Here is a 21,402-nt window from a genome sequence, read left to right as displayed (position 1 = left end):
CAGTTAAAGAGGGGAGGGAAGCAACAACTCCAAAATTAATAAAACCCCAAGCCAACCCAAACCCACAGCAACTAAGTTTGGAGCTGGAGGTCTGTCACTACACCTGCACTGCCTCAGAGAGTTAAAGGCCATAAATGAGCCTTTCTGTTGGGATGGCCCCATTCTCACTCACTAAGTCACCATGTGGTACAAATGCAGGATAACATTCTCCTTTCCAGGAGAGTTTGACCCAGGGCAGCAGCCCCTGCTCACATGGACCCTCATGGAGGAAGCAAACACCTTGGCATGGGGTCTGCCAGCCCTGGACAGCTCTGAGATGCCATTGTCCAAGGGCTAGCCCTGGCCCTGGCCTTCTAGATTGTGACTATTTTTTTTTTTAGCAGCAAGGAACATCATTTGCCCTGATTTTTCATTTTCCTTGAAAAAGATCCATGATTATTTTATCTTGTTTTTAAATTCCAGGCACTTCAAATTCACTTAAAGTCTGAACCTGAGGGGAGCTGAGCCCAAGTCTTCAGTTGAAGCCCATAGACTGGCACATGCTGGCCTGTGAGAGGAGGAGGAAAATCCTCACCCTCTTGAAATCACTTGGTTTAAAGCAGTAGTAGGATTTTATCCTGAATATTATTCCCTAAATGCATTCTTTTGCTTTAATGAACCCTGTTTGTACCTGAAGATGGGCTTCTTCCCAAGCTCTATTTATTTTTCGTGCCTTTTTCAGCCAAAGCCCCGTCATAGCTGACTGCCAAAGAGGGAGACACATGCCTACCTGTAAAGTTTTCTCTTAAGATAAATATGCATTTGGTAAAGAAATAAGACCTTGCATTTATTGCAAGTATTATAACAGAGATTAATTACATCTGAGGTAATTTAAATTTCACAGTGATACCTAGAAATGAGCAGCTACACGTAACCTAATCACAGTCAGGTGTTGTGCCTCACCCAGGAAGCCAAGCATCTTTTCCTGCAGAAATTCCTGTTCTGCTCTGTTGCCTAGCTGTCTGCACAATGTCTATTAAAAATGACTTGGGTTACAGATGGAATCTGTCTTGTTTCACTAGACACCATCATTGCTACAGTTAAGCAGGTGCTTTAGAACTAAAGCTAATGTTGTGCAGCAATGCGTGAGAAATTTAATCATGGGGCTCATTATGTAACACATGGCAAACAACTCAAAACTGCAGTGGGGTTGTAATCCTTTACTGAAGAAGTTATTTTTCTTTGTCTGATACAGCCTTCCAGCAATTTTCCAGGAACATCATCTACTGACATTTCTTTATCAGAAGAAACTCAGCCTCCATCTCAGTCCAGCTCCAGCTATGGTCTTCCCCCCAATGCTCCAGCCCTCTATACACCGACTTACTGCTTGCCTGGAGAAAAGCCTCCACCATATGCACCATAGAACAAAGAATTTATTATAGTAGCTGGTAGGCTTTGTTTTACAGAAACCTCTGGAAACTGTGCTGTGCAGGCATAGACTTCCCAAAGGAGCCCAGCACAGAGTTGTTACTGCCACTCTGCTTTTACCCACATCCCTGTGAGCCAGGCAGAGCTCTGAGGCTGTAGGGGCAGGCACGTCACCACTCAGTTTGCCTGCAGTCAGATGTAGTAGAACTTTCTGGCTACTGTAAGCATGAGATGTTTCCCTCTCAGTCCACTGCAAAATAGATTTTCTTCAAGAGGAAAAATGAAGAAAACACTCTGGATATGTGTTCTGCTTTCATAAACCAGTGTCGAGGGGTTTTAGCCTGTATTGTCTGAGTGGGTGGCCAGGAGCTCTCAGAGTCAATAATTTTGGGTAGCAAGAGTTTGTTTGCTTGTAGTGTTTAATAACTCTTCTGGTGAAAGTGTTGTACCAATAAAGTGTGGCAATTATTTTACAATAGAGTTCACTGTGTATATTTATACTATACCTAAGGCTGTGTATATTTGGAAGGAAAGGAAAACAGAGAACAGAGGAAGAAATACCCTACCAAATAGTTTTCCTTTTCAAGTTTCAGATAGAAAGGCTAATTCTATTTGGACTGTTTTATCTGAACTTTGTGCCAGTCTAGTCTGCATAGTGAAATGTCACATTAATGCACTAAAAATACCATTTCCAGACATGCATTTTAGGCTACACTTTAGTGTTCAAATTAATTCCTTTCTTGTCAAAAGAATACCACAACCAAAACCATTTTAGGTTAAATGCCCCTTATTTATTTTTAAATTAATCCAAGACCTGCTGCAGGCTTTTTACAATGAGGGAAACAGAGTGAATGAAGAGGACTAATTCATTTATTTATTTATTTATTTTTCTTCGAAGGCTAAGCAACAATACCTTTGTCAGTGCTATTGACAGGAAAAAAGCCATGTCCCTGTACTCTGCACCCTGCCTCTTCACTGTGCACCACATTAGCTGGGATTCCTTTTGGTACAAACCTGCCATATTTTGGGATAGGAGTACTTACAACCAGCATGAAAACCCTTCTAAATGCTGCATCCCTTCACTGTATTTTGCTTCTCCAGGAAGGGTGTCGGTGCTGCTTGCTTCATAGGTCTTACAGTCTAGACAGTAATGAAGCTCTAGAAATTTCCTGAAATGCCAAAAAGTAATAGAGGGAACGGAAGGTATTTCTCACTAACATTTTAAACAACTGCTCTGTATTATGAAGATATTGAAAAAAACTATATAAACAAAACCAGCTTACTTGACAGTTTCCTTTGAAAGGAAGTGATACCATCAGACCTACTTAAAACAGAAAAAAGAGTGATCATCCTTTTGCATATTCCAATAAATATCTGTTAGTTCATGTGTTTTACCTCTGTATAAAAAGCAGGTTCAGTACTGATAAGTAGAGAGATTAATTTATATGGACCATAAAAATCACTTTTGTTCAATTAAGGTTTTTCTGAGATAAAAAGCTTTAGGCCAGTGAGCAGCGATGAGGTGCCTTACGTTTATTGTTGACAAGGTGAGTTATTCAAATGTGGCTGAGAGAAACAGAAGTCAGAGAACAGACCACTGGTTTTGTTTTAAACATTAATTTAATGCATCCAAAATGCTTAGTTCTTGTGCAATTACATGCTATGAAAAGCACCATCACTTTGATTATGAAATAAGTGAAGCTACATGTTTACTTCTTTTTACTTGCTATGAATACTATCAGGGGAACCACCTGGGTTCATTTTGAGGACTCAAAGTTGAGAAGAGACTTGATCTCTTTGGGTTGAGCACCTAGACTAACTGAACAAGGATGAAATCAGTGTTTCTCTTGGTTTGAAGCAAGTGACTGAGAAGGAATGAAGGAATGCTTATTGCAGCTACTTTTTCCTCCAGACCTTTCTCCAGTATGGTACTGCAGTAGGGTATTAAAAAAAATCACCTTTACACAACCCAACCCCCCCACCCCTCCCACCCCTGCCTCTTCTGTCATTCTCCAGGCTGAGAAATTCTGAGTTTCTTTCCTAAACCACATTTTGAGTCAGGGTGCATTGTGGTCTGTGCAAAATATCTTCACATACATGTACACATATGCAAAGTCCAGGAGTAGTTTCTGCTCTGAGTTAGAAAATTAAATGTTCTTGTACACGTGACATTTAGTGTGGAGCTTCAGAGTACCATAACGTACCACAGGATTCACATTTCCAGGACCCAAAATAATTCTGGCCTCATAAATAGTGTCACTTACATTAACACAAAGGTCAGACATGTTTGTGATTCATTTATGAATCACATGGTAATCTTTTTTTGGGAACCACCACAGAGATTTTACAAAAATACCAGACATGAAACTATTTTGCTAGCATGTTTCATTTGAAAAGAACAAAGTAAAACACGACTTGTTTCATCTCCTTGGTTTAAAAATAGGTGTCTTCCAAGTCTGTGTTTTTTTCAGTGGAGTTAGTCCAAGTTTAAAAGATGGGAGATTTTTGTGGTTGGACCCCAGCCGGCAGCCCAGCCCCAGGCTCGCTCGCTCTCCCTCGCTGGGATTGGGAAGAGAATCAGAGGGGTAAAAGTGAGAAACTCGTGGGCTGAGATAGAGACAGTTTAATCGGTAAAGCAAGAGCCACACACACCAGCAAAGCAGAACAAGGAATTCATTCACCACCTCAGTCATCAGCTGTAACATAAAGCACTTTCAGGAACAAGGTAGCTTCCCTTGCTCAACTGAAAAAAAGCAAAAACATAGAACTACTCCTGGGTTTTTTCCTATCCATGCACAGTCAATAAGTTATTACTGTCTAGTGAGAAATTTGCTTTCAAACTTGTGTCTGGTCAGACCTGACAGCAGGTCCTTCTCTAAGTATAAATGAGAGGTTGGTGGAAAGTGATGAAGTTCTGTTCTTTTCTGCCCGTACTGCATTGCTGCTGATTGATTTGCTCATGGTAAGAAGCTATGATGCCATGTCTAATGGCAAATAGAGTACCTTCCTCTTCTCTGCGAAATAAAGAAGGGATCCTTGGCAAAAAATATGCTTGGAATAGTCTTCCCCTTCTTTCCTCTTTTCCTCTGGGACAGTTGTATCTTCACAGTTTGGTCACAGATGTTGGCACACATGAGGATTATTAGACTAATGTGTCATCCCCTTATCTGCTTAGGGAAAACATAACATGACTGGCCAAGAATAATTTATAAAAGACCTTGTGGAATTAGACCTTTTTCATCCTAATCCTCTGAAGGATGGTGTAACCTTAGCCACCCAGTACTTGCATTTTGCACTGCAGCATATACCAATATTACTCAGTTTATTAATTTGATGCAGGACAAGGACCAAATAAAACTAGATTGAAGTGACTCAAGACAGGCTAGGCAAAGCCCATCCCAACTTCAGAAGGATAACTGAAAAACTGAACACACTTTATGGCTCTGAAACCTTTCCTGCATAAACCCCCATAGATGTTCTCATCTCTTGCAGTTCAGCCTGGCTAACTCGCACAGCTCAAGCCTCTCTGCTCCCACTAGGCTCACAGCAAATGAGCCAACCTAAAAATGCAGCAGCAAAAATATTTCATCACCAGATAATTTTCTCCAATTTTCAACACCTCATCATTTACTCCAGCAGCTATTGACACAAAAGTCATATGGCTTTCAACTTGAGTCTTTTTCCTGCTGACCCAACTTTATTTTCCATTTTCTGTTGATGAAGAGTTTTTCTAAAGGTCGCAACTGAGTCTTCTTTCTGTGGTACCAGAAAGAGAAACTCTAGAAATAAGAATAGCAGACACCATTTGCTCTGCAGGTGAGAAGATATGAAATACTGATGTAAGTGTATAAAACTGCTACCTCTAAAGGAAAAAAAAAAATAAATTCCAAATCAAAAAAGCAGCCCTCCCCTCTCCCCCAGTGTAACCTCTACATCAGGCACAGTCTGAGTCATTGTCTCCAAATACCAGAACACAGAATAATCTCAGTACAGGTAAATTAAAAACTTGTATGTAAATATTTTATTCTCTCATATTTTGCAAATCAGAAAGCAGTGTTTGGTAATAAAAAATAATACAGAATTATTATTTTTCTTCCAGTCCACACTCATATATTACCAGGTTTCCCACATTACAGATGAAACTGTCCCTTACAGTCTAAAGATAGTGTTCACTTTCAGTATATTCTGTACTTTTGACTCATTTAATATTAGTCTTCTGAACTATTTACAAATATATTACAACCTTTAAACCTCAAAGCAAAGAGTATTTCAATAATCAATCTGACATAAGGATCAGTAGCTTCTACGTAACTTCAGTGTTTAAGAGAAACTATACACGCAGTGCGGTAGATCTGAATAATTTATATCTTTTAAAAAAAGAAAAGCACTGAAAGTTTCTGAGTATAAAACTTTCGCATTGCAGTGGTACCTACTGATCCTCCTGGACTGGAGGACAGGAATGTGAGGTGATGTCACTGTGCTTGTAGAGAGCCTCATCTAAGTCCAGTGCCGTGTTGCTCAGCTTGAGGGTCATGCAGCCGTGGTAGGACGCGGTGACCGGAGTGGAAGTGACAGGAACGTCTGTTGGAAAGGGGAGATAAATATCTCTGACAGCTGCTTTTAAATAAATACCTGCCCTGCCTAGGCTCAGATGGCTCTCACTTCAATGAATTCAAGCTCACCTCTTTCCAGGCTGGGGTTTCTACCTCCCCCTGCCCTCTCGCCAGAAGGCAAGAGCACAATTCCAGGCATGAGGAAAACACCATCTGTTCTGGTGCACAAAGCCCTTCTCCCAGGCTGAACCCTTCCTCAGCTGCTCTGTGTCTCTGCAAGGCCTCCAGATCTCATGAAACTATGGAACCTTGTGCTGTGCAGCAGCAAGGCTTCACTGCAGTGGCACAATATGTTCACACTGCTTTCCAGCCCCATGTTTTCCCCCCTCCATCTCTGAACCCTCTGCTTTGTTATTCGTGGACATGTTAGACTTTCCTCTAATGCTCTTTCTCTTCAAAACAACTTCCAAAAGGTTATAGGAAGAACTTTATGACAGGAAAGCACTTTCCCATACGCTGCCTCTACCACTTGCTGGACTCATCTTTACCACAATCTTGCTGTGTATGAGCACAGGAAGGTTGCTGGCCTTCCTCAGAAAGGTGCTGGAATGCATCAGTTGAATTGGTCAGCTAATGAGATTAATTTTTACTGTGGAGATCCACAGTGACCTTTTTTTAATCAGTTTACTAGGGGCAGAAAACAGATGGCAAGGAAGAAGACACTAAGTACAATCCAATAGACTAGAGGAAATTAGTCAATATAACTACTAACTTCTGTAATGTCATATACACAGTGACCATAAACAAACAAAAGCCCCACACAGTAACATAACGACAAGAAAATCTACATGAGCTCTGTCCTTTACCTTTCCCTAAAGGTCATTGGTTTATTTACAACCCAAAGCAAATTTGTTGTGCAATGGAAAATAATGAACGTCTTAAAGAATATTTAACTTCACAGCGATTCAGGTAGCTAAATAAATCACTTATCTTTACATCGAAGCAAGGACAATTTGAACAATAGGTTGTCCTGTTGACCCAAGATTATATGAAATTTAAAGTGTTCTGCCTGGAGATATGCAGGGCTGATGTGATCAGACACAGCTCAGACAGAATCTAGGACTGAGTGGGAGAGAGACAATTTGTGGGAGATCTGTAAGCCACAAAGAAATACTATAAATCTCTTCAGCGTCCTGGGGGAGAAGTACCATTGCTTGATAGTTGTTTTAATTAATGATGTTATCTATTTCCCATTCCTCCCCATTTACCAAAGTTTATCTGCAAAGTCTGCTTAAAGGAATGCAGCATCTCTGTTGTAATACCTCACACGAAGGTAAACTAAATTTTGAGTCAGAAGGAGTTGAAGTTGTGACTTAACAGCTTGAAGACTCATCTAAGGAGTTAAGCAGATTGCTATTATGTGTGCCACAGGGCTGACTGAAAGACAGTGTGGGCTTTCAGATGGATTTGTAAGAGATTGTTTTTAATTTTTTTTTCTTTGTGCTGTAGTTGTAAATCATGTGAAATATTTCATTTTCTGTTATGACTAGAAATGGATCTGTCTGAAATGTGGTCATGTAAAGATTTGGAAGTCCAGCTTAAATGTTCCTGCACCTGGTGAAATGCATATTTCTAAAAAACCACCTATGCATCCCATAAATTACATAATTTAGGATTTACCAGAACTGAAAAGCCTGTAAAAAATGTAATAAACATCTACGTGTTCCCTCTTATCTGTTGAAACTCTAAGTAGCATTTCTTCCACATCTGCAACATTAGCTGTGCTTAGGATCAGACTTATTACACATTTGGATCCAGAATTCTTTCTTTATTTGTGGCAAATGGAATAAAGACATGAAGTTTGACCACTATACTGTTTTTTCCACAGGGTATTGAAGCAAGGAAAAACCAAAAACTACGTAATGTTTTCAAAATCTGAGTGAGCCAAACTCACTTAGATCTGACCATTCGGTATTGTTACTTAACCCGGGGTGATTAATCCAACTGAAGTGCTGAAATGTTTACTTATTTGGCAAATGACAGGGTTTCTCATGCAAGCACTGGGTTCCTCTCAATGGCAAAAGCAGAGTGCTGGCAGAAATTCCTGTTGCTAAGCACAACAGATCAAAGGGGGGATAGCAGCTAAACCTACAGCAGCCAGCTGAGCATGAGCTGCCACAGCCATGGTCACTCTCACACTTAGTTCTGGCAAATTAAAACCAGTGCTGCACCCAGCACAGGTAGTCTAAGCAAACCACAGAGAACTTGGGACAGTGACAGAACGGGATGATTTTCTGAGCTGTGGAAGTCTCTGCCGTGCATCTGAGAGCAACTTAAAAGAAAGCAGGCAACCTCTATTGCCTGTGCAATGGTCAGCTTAGATAATTCAATCTGAGAGTAGAAAATGCTACTGGGATTTCAGCCTTGCTCCTGCCACTGTGTGAATGTCCCACAGTATGTGGTCCCCCCCTTCCAGGTGTGACTGGGAGTCATTTGCATCATCAGCATAAAACCTCTGTAAACTCTTGCTCATGGTGAGGAGAGCTGCACCATGTGTCCTAGCACATGTGGCACCTCAGCCACCCTGTTCCAGCCTTACTGCTTCAGCACCTGACAAGAGGCCAACATTTGTACCTCTCCCTTGCTTGGGCAAGTAAGGGCAAGATTTTGCTTAGCTGTTAGCATCGTGTGCATCAGAGACATAAGTGTTCCTTTAATAGCATTCCTCAGCAGAAGGGACTGATAAACCTGTTCAGGCAGAACAAGAAGCTAACTCCCAAACTTGGCCAGAACTCATGATTCAGATGAAAGTTTGATCTTACAGGTTCAGAAGAGAGGCACAAATTGACCACCCAGAAGAAACCCTGTTGCTGCTGAAAAGCCAGATAAACTACAAATGGTGTTAACCCCTTGGTTGTGCCCTGCATGCCCTCTGCTGGGAGGCAATCAGTTAACTGTGTCATGCTGTGATCAGTTCAAAGAGAGCATCAGCCAGGGACAATCACCACACTGGGCTTCCCAAGGTGCAGGCAAAACAACTTGAGAGCCTAGTACTCCCCTCAAGGAGTGCTCCCATGGGGTCATTACATTAATGAAGCAGCTGGAACCTGCAGCCCAGCTCTTATGGATTTTACCAGGTTTAATATAATAACCCATCTTACAGCAATCCTTCAGATTAAATCATTCCTATTGTTGAACAAACAAAACCTCCTCTTTCTATTTTTGCCTCCAGCTGCCCTCAGAAGAACACAGTCATTCAAGGAAAGTGCAACCCCAGATCCATTCCGTTCCTGCACTGCAGACAAAGCCTGCCCAAGTAGGTACAGAGAAGGAGTCTCACAGCTTGAACAGAAACATTTTTCTTGACTCCCAGCTCAGCAAGGCTCCGAGCTGGACGTCTGTGGTCCATGGTACAAAACTGGAGGCTCACCTGGCAATCCTCCCACGTATGTCTTCGTTGACTGCAAAGAGCTCTCCAAGATGGACAGGCTCTCCTCCAGCTCAGAGATGCTTAGTTCACTCTCTCCTGCTACCCCATCTACCCTCAGGGATAAGTGATCTTTCTTGAGTAGGATGTCTACAGAGTGTTCCTTCTTATCACAGAGATTTATTGCCAGTCTGGACACAACTGTGTTCTCCAAGGCCACGATGATAAACTGAACAGCAGGGAAAGAAAGAAAGAAAAACAGGCAGTGAGCAGAAAAATACCTAGCTACACTTACCCAGTACCAGGATGAGCCCAATATGCCCTTTATTACAAATATTTTGCAGAGCCTCCAGAGAATTAGGCTTATTACTCTTGCTGATTGTGTTCTGAGCTCATTTGCATAGATGAAAAACTAATGAACCACTGGGACTAATTCTTGAAACCATGTTTTCTCAGAGTTCTTAGTGGGTCTTGCAGAAGTCGTCATATTGCACTGGAACTAAACCAACGGGAGCTGCTGTACTATAAATGAAAATTGGCTCATGGGATTTAGTGAAATCCTTCCTGGTTTACCCTTGTGGAATGCCAGAATATGAATATGCCAGAATGCTTTGTTATGAATGCTATTAAATAGTAGCTTCAACACTCCTCCATAACTGGCCTTTCCCAGCGCCTTTCCCACACCTAAAACCTGTCTCCTGGCTACTTTGGAACAGTTACTGCTAAGTGAGAATGGAAATCCCTGCTTTATGGCACTAAACAGTTTCTGTGCCAGAAAAAAACCCCCAAAACACCGCCTGCATTCAATAGAGCAGTTCTGTCTTTTACCTAGGCCACATTTGCCAAGAAGTCCCTGTTAGCATGTGACACACACCTGTAAGAGGCAGACCTTCAGGCAAGCACTGTTGTTTCAGACCATGCTCTGAACAGGTGGGACAAATAATGAGGCAGGCAGCAAACCTGACAACTGTTTCTGAAATGGACTTCCAGTTACCAGGAAACAGCAAGGTAACTTCTCTACAAAAGTACTGGTTTGTACCTGTTGTTTCAGTTTCTTTGTGGAGTGATAGTCAATCAGAGACAGTGACAGAGGGACAGACGCCTCTTCTGTAACTAGGGCAAACAGCACACCAGTATCTGTTGCTGGTTGAATTACAGCATTTACTTCAATTTTCCAACTTGTCTTGGTTTCATTTCCAGAAGAAAGTTGAACTGCAGAAAAAGAAATTCATAGGACAATGTGTCAAATGGGTAAGCTGCTCAATTTCTCCCTGGAGAAGAGCATAGGCAGATGAGCATCTGGAGGGACAGCCACATTTTTTATTAAAAAAAAGATATAACTCCAAAGCACCTGAACATAAAATTGGACAAGAAAATGGCTTCTGTTTCCTCTTGTTACCTTATGCATTCTGCTGCTTTTCATAATGTCAAAGGAGAAAATTAAGTTTTTTTTTTATCACAAAGAGTTAGTCAAATTCCCATAGCTGTCGATCTGACACATTCAAAGAACTGCTGCAACATAGGTCAGTCATAAACCAATTTTTGAACCAGTCTGCCCAAAGATCATTGAGAAATCTAAGTTGAAATTTGACACTCAGGAAACATTTCTAGGAAAGCATGTATTAAACTTATTAAACTCAAAAATTGTATAAGCATACTCCATTCATCACCTACTCAAAATCTTCCTGATCACCAGTCTCTCAGAAGTGTGGCATGTTTTATTTTACCTGTTGAACCCCGAATTAAACTTTCTGGTATTTTCTTACTGCCTCAGTACCCTTATAATTTAAAAGGTAATGCAGGCTGCAAAGAAAGATCTCAATCCTGCTCCTGCAACCTCCCTTCACAGGAGTATTAGCTTTGCTAGGTCACCACATCTTGAAATACAAAATCCATTCTTTATAAAGCTTACCACTGCAAAGGAAAAAAAAAAGAGAGAATAATTGTTATGATTGCTTAAAAAATGCAGGTGCTGAGGCCTTATTTTGGCTGAGTCCTGTCATCTGCACGTCACCTGCACTTTAGATGCTGCCTTGTCTTTACTTTGCAACTTTTGAATCCATGTGCTAAGTAATATGAAAGATACCTGGTATTTTCTAATTTACCATAGCACAGCAGAAAAATCCACATAATGCTGAACAGATGGCTCCTGCAGAGCAGGAATTACACACCACAGTGAAATAGATGGTCAGAATTTGTGTGGGTTCAGAAATACTCATAGCTGATTACACAGATAAGCAAACCCAATAATCTAGAACAATAAAAGGGTTTGTGAGTGTTACATTAGTATGGACAAGTTTAATTTGAAACCTGTTATTACTGTATGCCAATTTCATTGGCTTCTATCAGAGATATGCTTAATGCATTTGTTCCAAGTGTAAGTGATGACAACCCATGATTAAAAGTGAATCCAAGACAATAGACAGTATTAATTTTTCTGTCTATCATAACCTCAAGATACAGCAGCATGGCTTGTAGAAAACAAGCTATTGAGCAGAAAACAATGGTAAGGACTGGAAGCACCTAAGCTGCTGACAGAGAGATGTAAAGCCTCTAAGGCTGAGCTGGAGGCAGTCTGGTGTGAAATGTATTACTGGAGCTACACAGAAACAGCCTAATCCAAGCTGAGCATATTTGCACTGGTTCAAACTATCATATATAGGCCTTCCTTCACTAAAAACTACAAGTTTAGTCTTTTCTGCATCGATCAACAGTGAGTCTGGCATACATCTAAGTTTCACACTGTTTATTAACCAGGTACCGTTAATGGCAGGAGAGCAGGTTAGAAATAAAAAATCCCAGCCTACTTACTGTATGTAAGATTAAACACAGCAAAACCTCGGCCAGGATAGAAAGAGCCTCGTCCTGCTACAGCAAAGCACTGCATCTTTTCATTCATCTTTATGGTCTCTTGGATAGAGGTGTCCTCCCCATTCAGCCAGTTCCACGCCCGCATGCAACCATCCAGCCGAGGGTTTATCTAGGAACATAAAGCAGTATCTTATGCCTCAAATTATTGTTCAGTGAAGAGGAATTGTGTGCAAAGGAATACTGAGTTATATTATGATACTAAACAGTAGAAATAATTTTGACATGTTATGCACATGCATAACCAATAGGCGGCAACCCCAATCCTACAACCCCAAGTGAGTGGTCAGTATTTCCCCAGAAAACTCCCCTGAGCTCAGCTTTTCTCCACAGGCCAGAAGGGCACTAGCTAGTGCAGGTGCTGATTTGGTTGTATTGATCCTGTAAGCTCCTCTATGTGTTGCCCATCATTAGTACAACTTATTTCTAAAGCTCTGTAGCCAAAGCTCCATAATTCTGCATTGCAAATGCTGGAGGCTAACTTAAGGCTGGAAACCCCAATCCTTTTTGTCACTGCAAACAGCCTGCATGACACAGACATTGGAGCTGATCACAGTATAGGTTTTTGGGTTCTGGCTCAAGGAAGGGTGCCTGCACAAGACCCACACACCACTCTGTACACACCATATTAGTTCCAGCTTCTAGTTAGGCTATCCTGTACCTAAAGTCAGCATTAAAATGTGAGTCAGTGTGTAAAGAGAAGGCTCCTTGCAAAGCCTCTAAATCAGCACCACTGCTCCCAATTAACTGAAGGAGGGAGAGAATTAAGTGTCTGAGCCAGGATAAAAACCTGAGGAGTTTCTGGCTCTCAATCCTAGATTCTGACTACACCCTGAGCTTACTGTTTCCGACATGCATGGCCCTGAATGACTTCTTGTGAGGCACAGGAGCTGTGAGGCTCAGTTGCTGCCAGTCACAAGCCACAATCTTGTCACCTCATTTAGGAATAAAGAGATGCAAATTTGTGTTTCAAAGTGCCAACTCTGCTTATGGTCGACATTCCAACCAACCTGAGCAGCAGCTATTCCAGAAACACAGCAATCATCCAGTCTCACCCAAGGACTGCCTTAACTTTTATTCATATGCTGTACCTACTTCAATTAGGAGAAAATAAAGAAAAATAAGCTTCTCTTTTTCCTTGGGTCTCCCTATACTGACATGTGACGAACAAACTTCCGTGGCAACACAGAGTGCCCCTGACATTGGTTCCAGACTTAGTTGGCATAGTGGCACCCTCACACAGCACCCACCCCTCCCCTGGGCCACTCATACCCTCCAAGCCAGCATGACCACTGTGAATTTTGGCCTGTGCTCCAGTTTTGCTGTGCCCTAACTCTGCAGGTGGGATACATCTCACCCAAACTTACCAAAATCAAAAAATCTGGAGTCTCAACTTTGCTACTGGCTTAGGTTCCTGCTATAGTCAATGGACAGGAAGCAGTGTCCAGAAGGTGATAATTCCACCTGTTTCAGGGCAGGTTGAACTGCTCTCAGGAAGGACCTACATTACCCCAGGAGAAGATGAAATCAAGCCCTTCAGGCATGCAAAGGAACAAAAATTATCATGCTATACTTACTGGTAGAATAAGGTCCTTTGTTTTGAAAGGAATTCCTCCTACTGTTAAATTCAGCTGATACACTCCCTTGTCTAGTGTAAACAGGTCCCCTGAGACAGCTATTTTCATAACTGCATCCCTGTTGACCTTTATAATCAAATTTCTTTCAAGTTCCTCAACAGAGATCTGAAAAAGTAAAATTCCAAATTGAATAATTCAGTATGAAAATAACTTAATATCTGCAGCCACAACTACAGGGCAGACCCCAGAGAAATCCCCAAGACAAAGAAATATTTTCAGTCCCCAGACTTCTTTGTCCACCTTTTAAGTCACGTTCCATGTCAATATGTAAATCTACTCTAGAAAGCAGTCTGTGATTACTCTAAATGATGAAGAGTCGAGCTACTTCAAAACAGCTACAGAAAAATGTGAGTAGATTAAATACATGACTTTTGTAAGTTGCTTCATGCAAAATGTAAATGCAATAATGAGTTATTAATCAGAAACTTCCTATTGCAACTGCATGTAAAAGGAAAAGCTGGAAAGACAAACAAGATGTCTTTTGTTGGATCAGTGTAAGATAACACAGAAGCTTCCCAGACCTAGTCTTTGAATATTAACCTCTTCAAAAAGCACAACAGAGGATGTGATTTTTGAGAGGGTAATAAAAATGTGTAATAGGCAATAACTTTTCTTTCAAAAAAGCATCTGCAAATTTTCCCTCCATGTCTCTGAAAAGCTACTTCTAGGAAGATTCTATTACCACTGAAATTTTAAAAAAAATTCCTCACTTTGATTATGACCAGACTGCATACAGAAACACTGTAAAGCTTCTGTGGAGGGAGAGGAGGTGAAGCCCAGAGCTGATGCACTGGACTGCTGAACAGCAGCTGAGATTCTGCTGCCCTGGGACATGGGTCCTGCTACCAACAGGGTGTTCTGTGACTCTAGCAGAAGAAAATCCCAATCTTCTTGTAGAGAAGAAGGAACACACCTCTTTCATAATCTTCTTTCCACTCTGTGAGAGATACTCCACCTACTCACTCTTCATCTCTACAGCTCTGTTCCCTGGGACACCCAGATGCTGCTTTGTAGGGACACATATTGAGAAAGCAATTACAGCCTGAAAAATATTCCAGGCTGGAGCTTTTCAGCTCTGTTCCCAGCCGATAAGCTGGCCCAGCTCAAAGCTAGGGAGAATTTCTCCCAAGGTGATAATTTGGTCAAAATAAAAAGGAATTAAAAACAAGAGAGAACACCTGTTGTGGTGTGTGACCAGGCCCTGGGAATGGGGTGTCTTCTCTCTGAACCAATCATCTTTTCTCTACTCTTGGAATTATGAGTCATGCTATAAAACCAGTGTGTTTCTGAATAAACTTGTCTCTTTCTTTCTATCATGAAAGACTGCCATGTACTGTGCATCTTATTTCTGCTACACTTAAAGGGTTAAAACCCCTTTCCACAGCTACACTGCTTCCATCACTGAGATGCTGTACAGAACCAATTACCTATTTCAGAGGATGTTTAGACATGTCCTTCCCTCTCCCTGCTACCAGGCTGGGTCCTGAGCATCTTTATCTCAGCATTTTGACTAGCTGTCCCAAAATTGCTCTTATCAGCCATTCTGAGCTCTTACTCTGTGGGTGTAACATAAAGGAGGACAGGGTTGAGCAGGTTTATACCTGGGCACTCCCTTTGGATTGCAGTCTCCAGTAATGAAGATAAAGTGAAGTTGATAGTTGAAAAGATTATTCACAGACTTTCCTTCTCTCATGAACCCTTTTTCTTCTCTTGTGGATTCTAGTACGATCTGGTTTATATTGCTACAACACTGTTTCCACCTGGTGTGTTGCTCTGCACCACATTCTACAGGACATGAATTTATTTGTCCGTAGCTTGCTTGTTTAAAATAGCACCTACATCTCCAGACTGCATTCCATGGAGACACAAGAGCCAGTCTCAAACAGGCTTTTTTTGGGTATTGGATTGCTATAAAGTCCATTCACTGTGTGGGAACATAAGCCCACAGGTCCTGGCAGCCCAACTGGCTGAGCTACCCGAGCTGTGTAGCCAAAAGCTCACACAAACACCTCTGCTCAGTGTCGTGGTCAGCACTGCCCTAATGCTCCAGGCTGTGGAGTGCCACAAGGAGCTGGCACAGACAGTGGGCAGACACAGAGCTAACAGGACCTGGGAAAAGCCAACAGCAGCAGTGGCCATACTGTGAAGAAATACTGCTACTTACAGGGCCACCAGAGTACAGGGCCTTCTAAAATTTTATTAGATTGTACAGCAAGAAATAACATAAAAATAATAATAAAAAAAATCCTGAGGTCTTAGCTGCATCTGATCTTTAATACCAGCAAACCCAAATCAGTGATAACTTCCATAAGAGAAGGGGTTAATCCCTGTGGGAATTCTCAACAGATTCCAGTTTAGGAAATTACATTCTGCCTACTTTACAATGCCCTCTGGCTGTTTAAGCTCCTGCTTCTTAGAGTCAAAGCTTAACTGCTGGTGCACCACCACATATAAACCAAAAGAAGAAGCATTTCAGTAGTTAGCATCCTGCTCCAATTCCCTACTCCTGTGGCAAGGAGAAGCTACTTGCTGCCTGCCACCATGGCTTGGGGACATTCAGGAGGACAGTTCTCACAGCTAAGTGTTCCCACATGGTTTGCCATATGGGCAGTCAGCTTTGTGTTTTGGATTCATGCCCTGGATAGCTCATAGCACATAGCCAGCCTGTCCTCTGTTTGCTGAAAAGCAAGTGGACAGCACTGAAAAGGGACAGACCTACAGTCAGCTGCAGGGTTAAAACAAATACCAATCTCGTGATTGCTTAACTTTCAGCCCTGACATTTAACAGTGCAGGTAAGTTATTATTTTTGCTAACCAGACTGTGTCCTCAGAGCAGTACTAAACTGAACACCAAAAATAAGACAAAATGATGACTGTTTTTGGACATGCAAAACAAACAGAAGGCGAGTGCATTCGCTACTATCATAATTTTATACGTGCCACTTCATCCAGCTGGATTACACACAAATGACCAGATTAAAAGTCTTTCCTGAGGTTTGCTTGTTTGTATTTTCAATGCTGGTTCAATGCTCATTTCAAAATATCTTAGGAAGGATTAACACCAGAGAAAATACCTAGGTAGAATATCTGAAAATGCCATTTGTATTTCTGTTAAAGTATGCAACTTTTGCTCAAGAGATGAGAACACTGCTTTTTCATATATTTTGCTTTTAAATACTCATTGTTTTTCCATCTGCTGAAAGTTAAATAGTAAAATTGCTATTTTCTCACAACCTACATGAAGTTCTCTCCAATATCCAAAGTCCTCTGGTTAACATCTAACCAAAACTAAGGGCTTGATTCTGTGCATACTGAAGTCCAGACTAAAGCTCACAACTGCACCTGAGCCTGGGCTGTGATGTCTGAAGATTGTTGGAGTTGTATTTCATAGAAAGTGAGGCTGCAAAGTACACACAAGTCCATGTTTAAAATGAAATGTGTGGCTGCAGGTTTTATAGGAGACAGTAAAAAGAAATCCTTAAACGGGATTTCCTAAATTAAAAACCATGCCAGACAGAGAAAACCAGAGAAATGAGGGAGGGGATAAAATGTAGGAACGTATTTATAGTCCTATCACTCAGCCATATAGATTAAATTGCATTTAGAGGTGTGTGACACTAGATGTCAAACAGAAGAGAGCCAAATATCTCTAGGGTGAAAGCAAGAGATGAGAAAATACAGCAGGGAAAGGAGAAATCAACAGCCCCACAGCAAACCACACGAAGTCCCAGGTCTCTAAGGTGTAAACTATGAATTCAAGAGACTAAAGGCTCCTTCCTCCTGCTGCTGTTTGTCCATGGGTAAATCCTTCTGCTTTGGGGCAGTATCAGCACTGCCCTGTTTCACTCTGGGAGTCAGTCACCAGAATTATGGCCACTGACCTGCTCCAGGCACACATTCCTGTGCCAGCACTGCATGATGCTCTCCCTGACTTGTCCCATACTATCTATGCCTCTGGCAGCTGCCCAGCCCTGCTCAGCCCACGTGCAGGGCAGCACCCCTGGCTGCAGAGACACCTCTGCCCCCACCTCATCAGGTGAGTCCTGCCCAGCTGCCCCACACAGCACCCACAGCTTGGTCTGTACTGTCCCAAGAAGCCTTGGGGAAGGATTTCTGGGGGATTTACACAATCCTTCAGAAAATATGCACAGTGCATTTCTGCAGCCACTCAGCCAGGCAGTATCTTGGTTAGGATGATACCTGGGGATAAGAGCCCTGACACTGATAGCTGGCAGGAGACATTTAATTCTTGCCTAAACATGACACTTACTTTTATCACACTGCTTTCTCTCCCTGAAGAAAGAAAACACATTTCAGTTGTGTCCCCTCAAACTAATATGAGGTGGTTTGTAATTATCTCATAATGAGGTCTGGCACTTAACAGGTATGTTAGCTCCAGTGTTAAATGAATTAGCTTGGTAACTGCTGATTTTTGTGACTCCCAAGTTACCCCAGTGGCATCCACTCTGCTTTTCGCATCTTCTGTCACTATCCTCTGTTTGCAGGCAATTACAATTGTCATATTTCAAATTAGCAAAACATTTCTTACCATAAAATTCAGTAAGAACTGGCTTATAGCTATTCTTCTATGTAAAGATACAGCATATCAGATATTTTATCTACAGCTACACCGAACCTCGACAGCTCTCCATTTGGAATCTAAAATTGTTTTGCTGACATTAAAGGAACTGAACCAAACATCACCTCATCTGCTGGAAACATTAACAAATGCCAGTAGTTGATAGTTCCTTCATTAATTAGAAACAAATTTTTTCCCACCTTGCTTATTTCTTTAATGTATAATTTTGAGTTTTTATATACTAAAAAATGTAAACCAGAAAATGATTCACAGTTACCAGTATCTGCATTTGTCTCATATGTGAGTTAGCTGAGAACTTTCCACCCACTGTCCAAGAGGCACATCAACGGTTAAAAGAACTAATTAATTAAGAAAAAATGAAAGGAGAGGAGAAGGCAGAAATGAGAAAGCATGTATAAAGTGGTCATCTAGTGTAGATTACACTGCAGGATGTTTTTCACGATCCTGACACAAATGGCAACAACCATTACATTCTCAAAATCACCAATGCTCTGTGAGAGTGCCAAGAACATGAACCCTTACAAACCTTACAATCTCACGAGGTTGCTGTCATTATGGTATCAATAAAAAGATGCTTTAGGGGTAACAGTGGTAGTGCTGGGTTGACAGGTGGACATGATTTTAGAGATCTCTTCCAACCTTTTTTGGAATTCTATGATTCTATAATAGACCCCATATCTTTACAAGGGAAGCAGTCTAGTTTGTATATAAATAGTATAAAAAGTATATTGTAGCATAAGAGATTTGTTAAGGCCTCAGAAAATCTAAGGCCTGTGACTAAACAAATGAACAAATAAACAAAAGCAACCACACACCCCTCCACCCAAAACACACTTGGAAACTTTCTTAAAAGAACAGAGTTCCTTCCCCCTTACTTCCAGCCCTCACCCAGAGGGCATCTTCTTGAACTGATGTGAAATCATCTTAGCCCTACTGCATCTCAAAGGCACTGTTTGTGCAAGTGTTTGCTCTGGTTGTGCAAATTAGAGATGCAGCCTATATTACAATGGATACAAAGTATAATTCAATTTATTAGGAAATATATTCCATTCTGACCGTAGAATGTATAACATAGTGGCATGCATGGAGAGATAGGTTGGAAAATCATTTTCCCAAGAATACACAACGTCTATCTGCACTTAATGAGTACATCCCAAAGAAGCCAAGAAGGAGTGAGAGCTCAGCAGGGGTCTGTGCTCACCGTTTGCCACATGCCATGGTTGATAAGTGGCCCGGTGCTGGTGACGCGGCCGATGCCGCTGTACTTCAGCTGCAGCTCCAGCCGTCCTTTGCGCAAAGCCAACACTATCCATGTGCTGTCTTGATGGCCTCCAGCAAAGAAAAGGATACCTTCAGGATCAAAGGTTCTAAAGTCGAACTCAGCCACAAGTCTGACCGCACAGGTGCCAAGAAATAAATTAGTTATGCAGAGTTCAAAAACCACAGAGTACTTTCTATACATACATCAATCCTAGCAGCTCTAAAGTTCTGTTAAAACATACTAGCTTTTAATGCACTCCTGAAAGCCTTAAGATGTGAATACGGCTTTTAAAACATCATCAAGAATAAAGAATACAGCACTCTGTTTCAGTAATTATCCTAACAGCTCTGTGGTCAAGGCTGCCTCTTTCTTAATTACTGGTTTAGGTAATGTTTAGCCTTACAGGACTTCATAATCCAAGCAAATAACAATGAATGTAGAGTCAATTATTATTGTAACAACTCCCTTGCATGCTTCAAAGCCTGTCAGATCATTTCACTGTCATTCTAAATTGCCCTCACCTCGTCAGTTGTTTCCTTTTGAAGCGCAGCCTGATAACAGGAGTGCCGCTGAACATCCTCCCCAGGTGCAAGGATTTAATACTCCTTCCAACAGCAAAAGGCACACATGGTACGATGTTCTATAATCAAAACACATTTCTGAGTGCTTATTCTCCTCACACAGCAGAAAGAGAACTCTGTAAAGTAAAGGTCTGTTTGCAGTTACAGCAATGAACACTGACATACCTCACATGTGTTCATGTCCTGGGAAAGTTTCACTCCCCCTCTGCCATCACAATGACAGGTGTAACTCCCTGGTGAGTTGACGCAGGTCTGTTCACAGAGCTTTTCTTCACATTCATCTATATCTGCACAAGACCAGCAAAGAAGAGAGACCAAAACACTGAGTTTGTTTAAACATGACAGAACTGAGGGAATGGGCAGAAGTTGTGTCGGGGGAGGTTTAAGCTGGATATGAGAAAAAGGTTTTTCACCCAGAGGGTGGTTGCACACTGGAACAGGCTACCCAGGGAAGTGGTCACAGCACCAAGCCTGACAGAGTTCAAGAAGCATTTGGACAAAGGTCTTGGGCACATGGTGTGACTCTTGGGGATGGTGCTGTGAAGGGCTGGGAGCTGGACTCCATCCTTGGATCCTTGTGGGTGCCTTCCAACTCAGCTTATTCTGTGAAATCTGTTTTCAGAGACAGATTCCAGCTGCCCAAAGATACATAGCAAGTCAGCTGGAAGGCTGGAAGTGGAGCTCAACTACTTGTCTGCTGGAGCAGAGCCCTGGGTTTAACTTCTAGACAAGACTTCCTCCCCTCAGGCCCCTTCCGCTATGCCTGTACTGACTGGCTCCTGCTCCTTGCAGGCAGGGACTGCATATAACCTGAACTTCTCATTCACTGTTTTCTTTTTTTCTTCAGCTGTTTTTGATCTTCTTCACAAACAAATGCAGGAAAGCAAACCGTGACAGCCCACAGGGATCTCTTAGGCGGAGTTTAACACTTAATGTTCAACAGGATTGGTTGGAGTGTGATTTGAGTCATTACGTTAGCTTAGACAAAACACAGGGAACAATGCTGGTTTTGGAACACTTTCAAAACTTACTCTGTTGAGAAAGCTTGCAGCAGTGTAGCCAGCAGAA

At 41.7% G+C, this 21,402-nt stretch overlaps 2 protein-coding genes across 3 annotated transcripts in view; one reads left to right on the top strand and one right to left on the bottom strand.

The window, feature by feature from the left end:
• The window catches only part of TMEM255B (transmembrane protein 255B), a 66,336-nt gene extending 64,453 nt beyond the window's left edge, over positions 1 to 1,883 (top strand). For both annotated transcript variants that reach the window (XM_014885077.2, XM_088160122.1), the window contains one exon: positions 1,235 to 1,883. In XM_014885077.2, coding sequence (XP_014740563.1) covers positions 1,235 to 1,402 — 168 coding nt within the window. In that variant the 3' untranslated portion in view covers positions 1,403 to 1,883. The remainder of the gene's footprint in view (positions 1 to 1,234) is intronic.
• A 3,522-nt stretch (positions 1,884 to 5,405) lies between these two features.
• GAS6 (growth arrest specific 6) overlaps positions 5,406 to 21,402 on the bottom strand; it is a 40,269-nt gene continuing 24,272 nt past the window's right edge. The window contains exons 8-15 of the mRNA XM_014885136.2: positions 20,500 to 20,621; positions 20,275 to 20,393; positions 19,694 to 19,883; positions 13,833 to 13,997; positions 12,199 to 12,367; positions 10,427 to 10,599; positions 9,391 to 9,616; positions 5,406 to 5,988 (exon numbers count right to left, since the gene is read on the bottom strand). Of these exons, the coding sequence (XP_014740622.1) occupies positions 5,837 to 5,988; positions 9,391 to 9,616; positions 10,427 to 10,599; positions 12,199 to 12,367; positions 13,833 to 13,997; positions 19,694 to 19,883; positions 20,275 to 20,393; positions 20,500 to 20,621 (1,316 nt within the window). The 3' untranslated portion in view covers positions 5,406 to 5,836. The remainder of the gene's footprint in view (positions 5,989 to 9,390; positions 9,617 to 10,426; positions 10,600 to 12,198; positions 12,368 to 13,832; positions 13,998 to 19,693; positions 19,884 to 20,274; positions 20,394 to 20,499; positions 20,622 to 21,402) is intronic.

Source organism: Sturnus vulgaris, chromosome 2 (assembly GCF_052056855.1).
Source record: "Sturnus vulgaris isolate bStuVul1 chromosome 2, bStuVul1.hap1, whole genome shotgun sequence".
NCBI classification, from domain to species: Eukaryota; Metazoa; Chordata; class Aves; order Passeriformes; family Sturnidae; genus Sturnus; species Sturnus vulgaris.
This window is presented reverse-complemented; position numbering and strand designations above follow the sequence as displayed.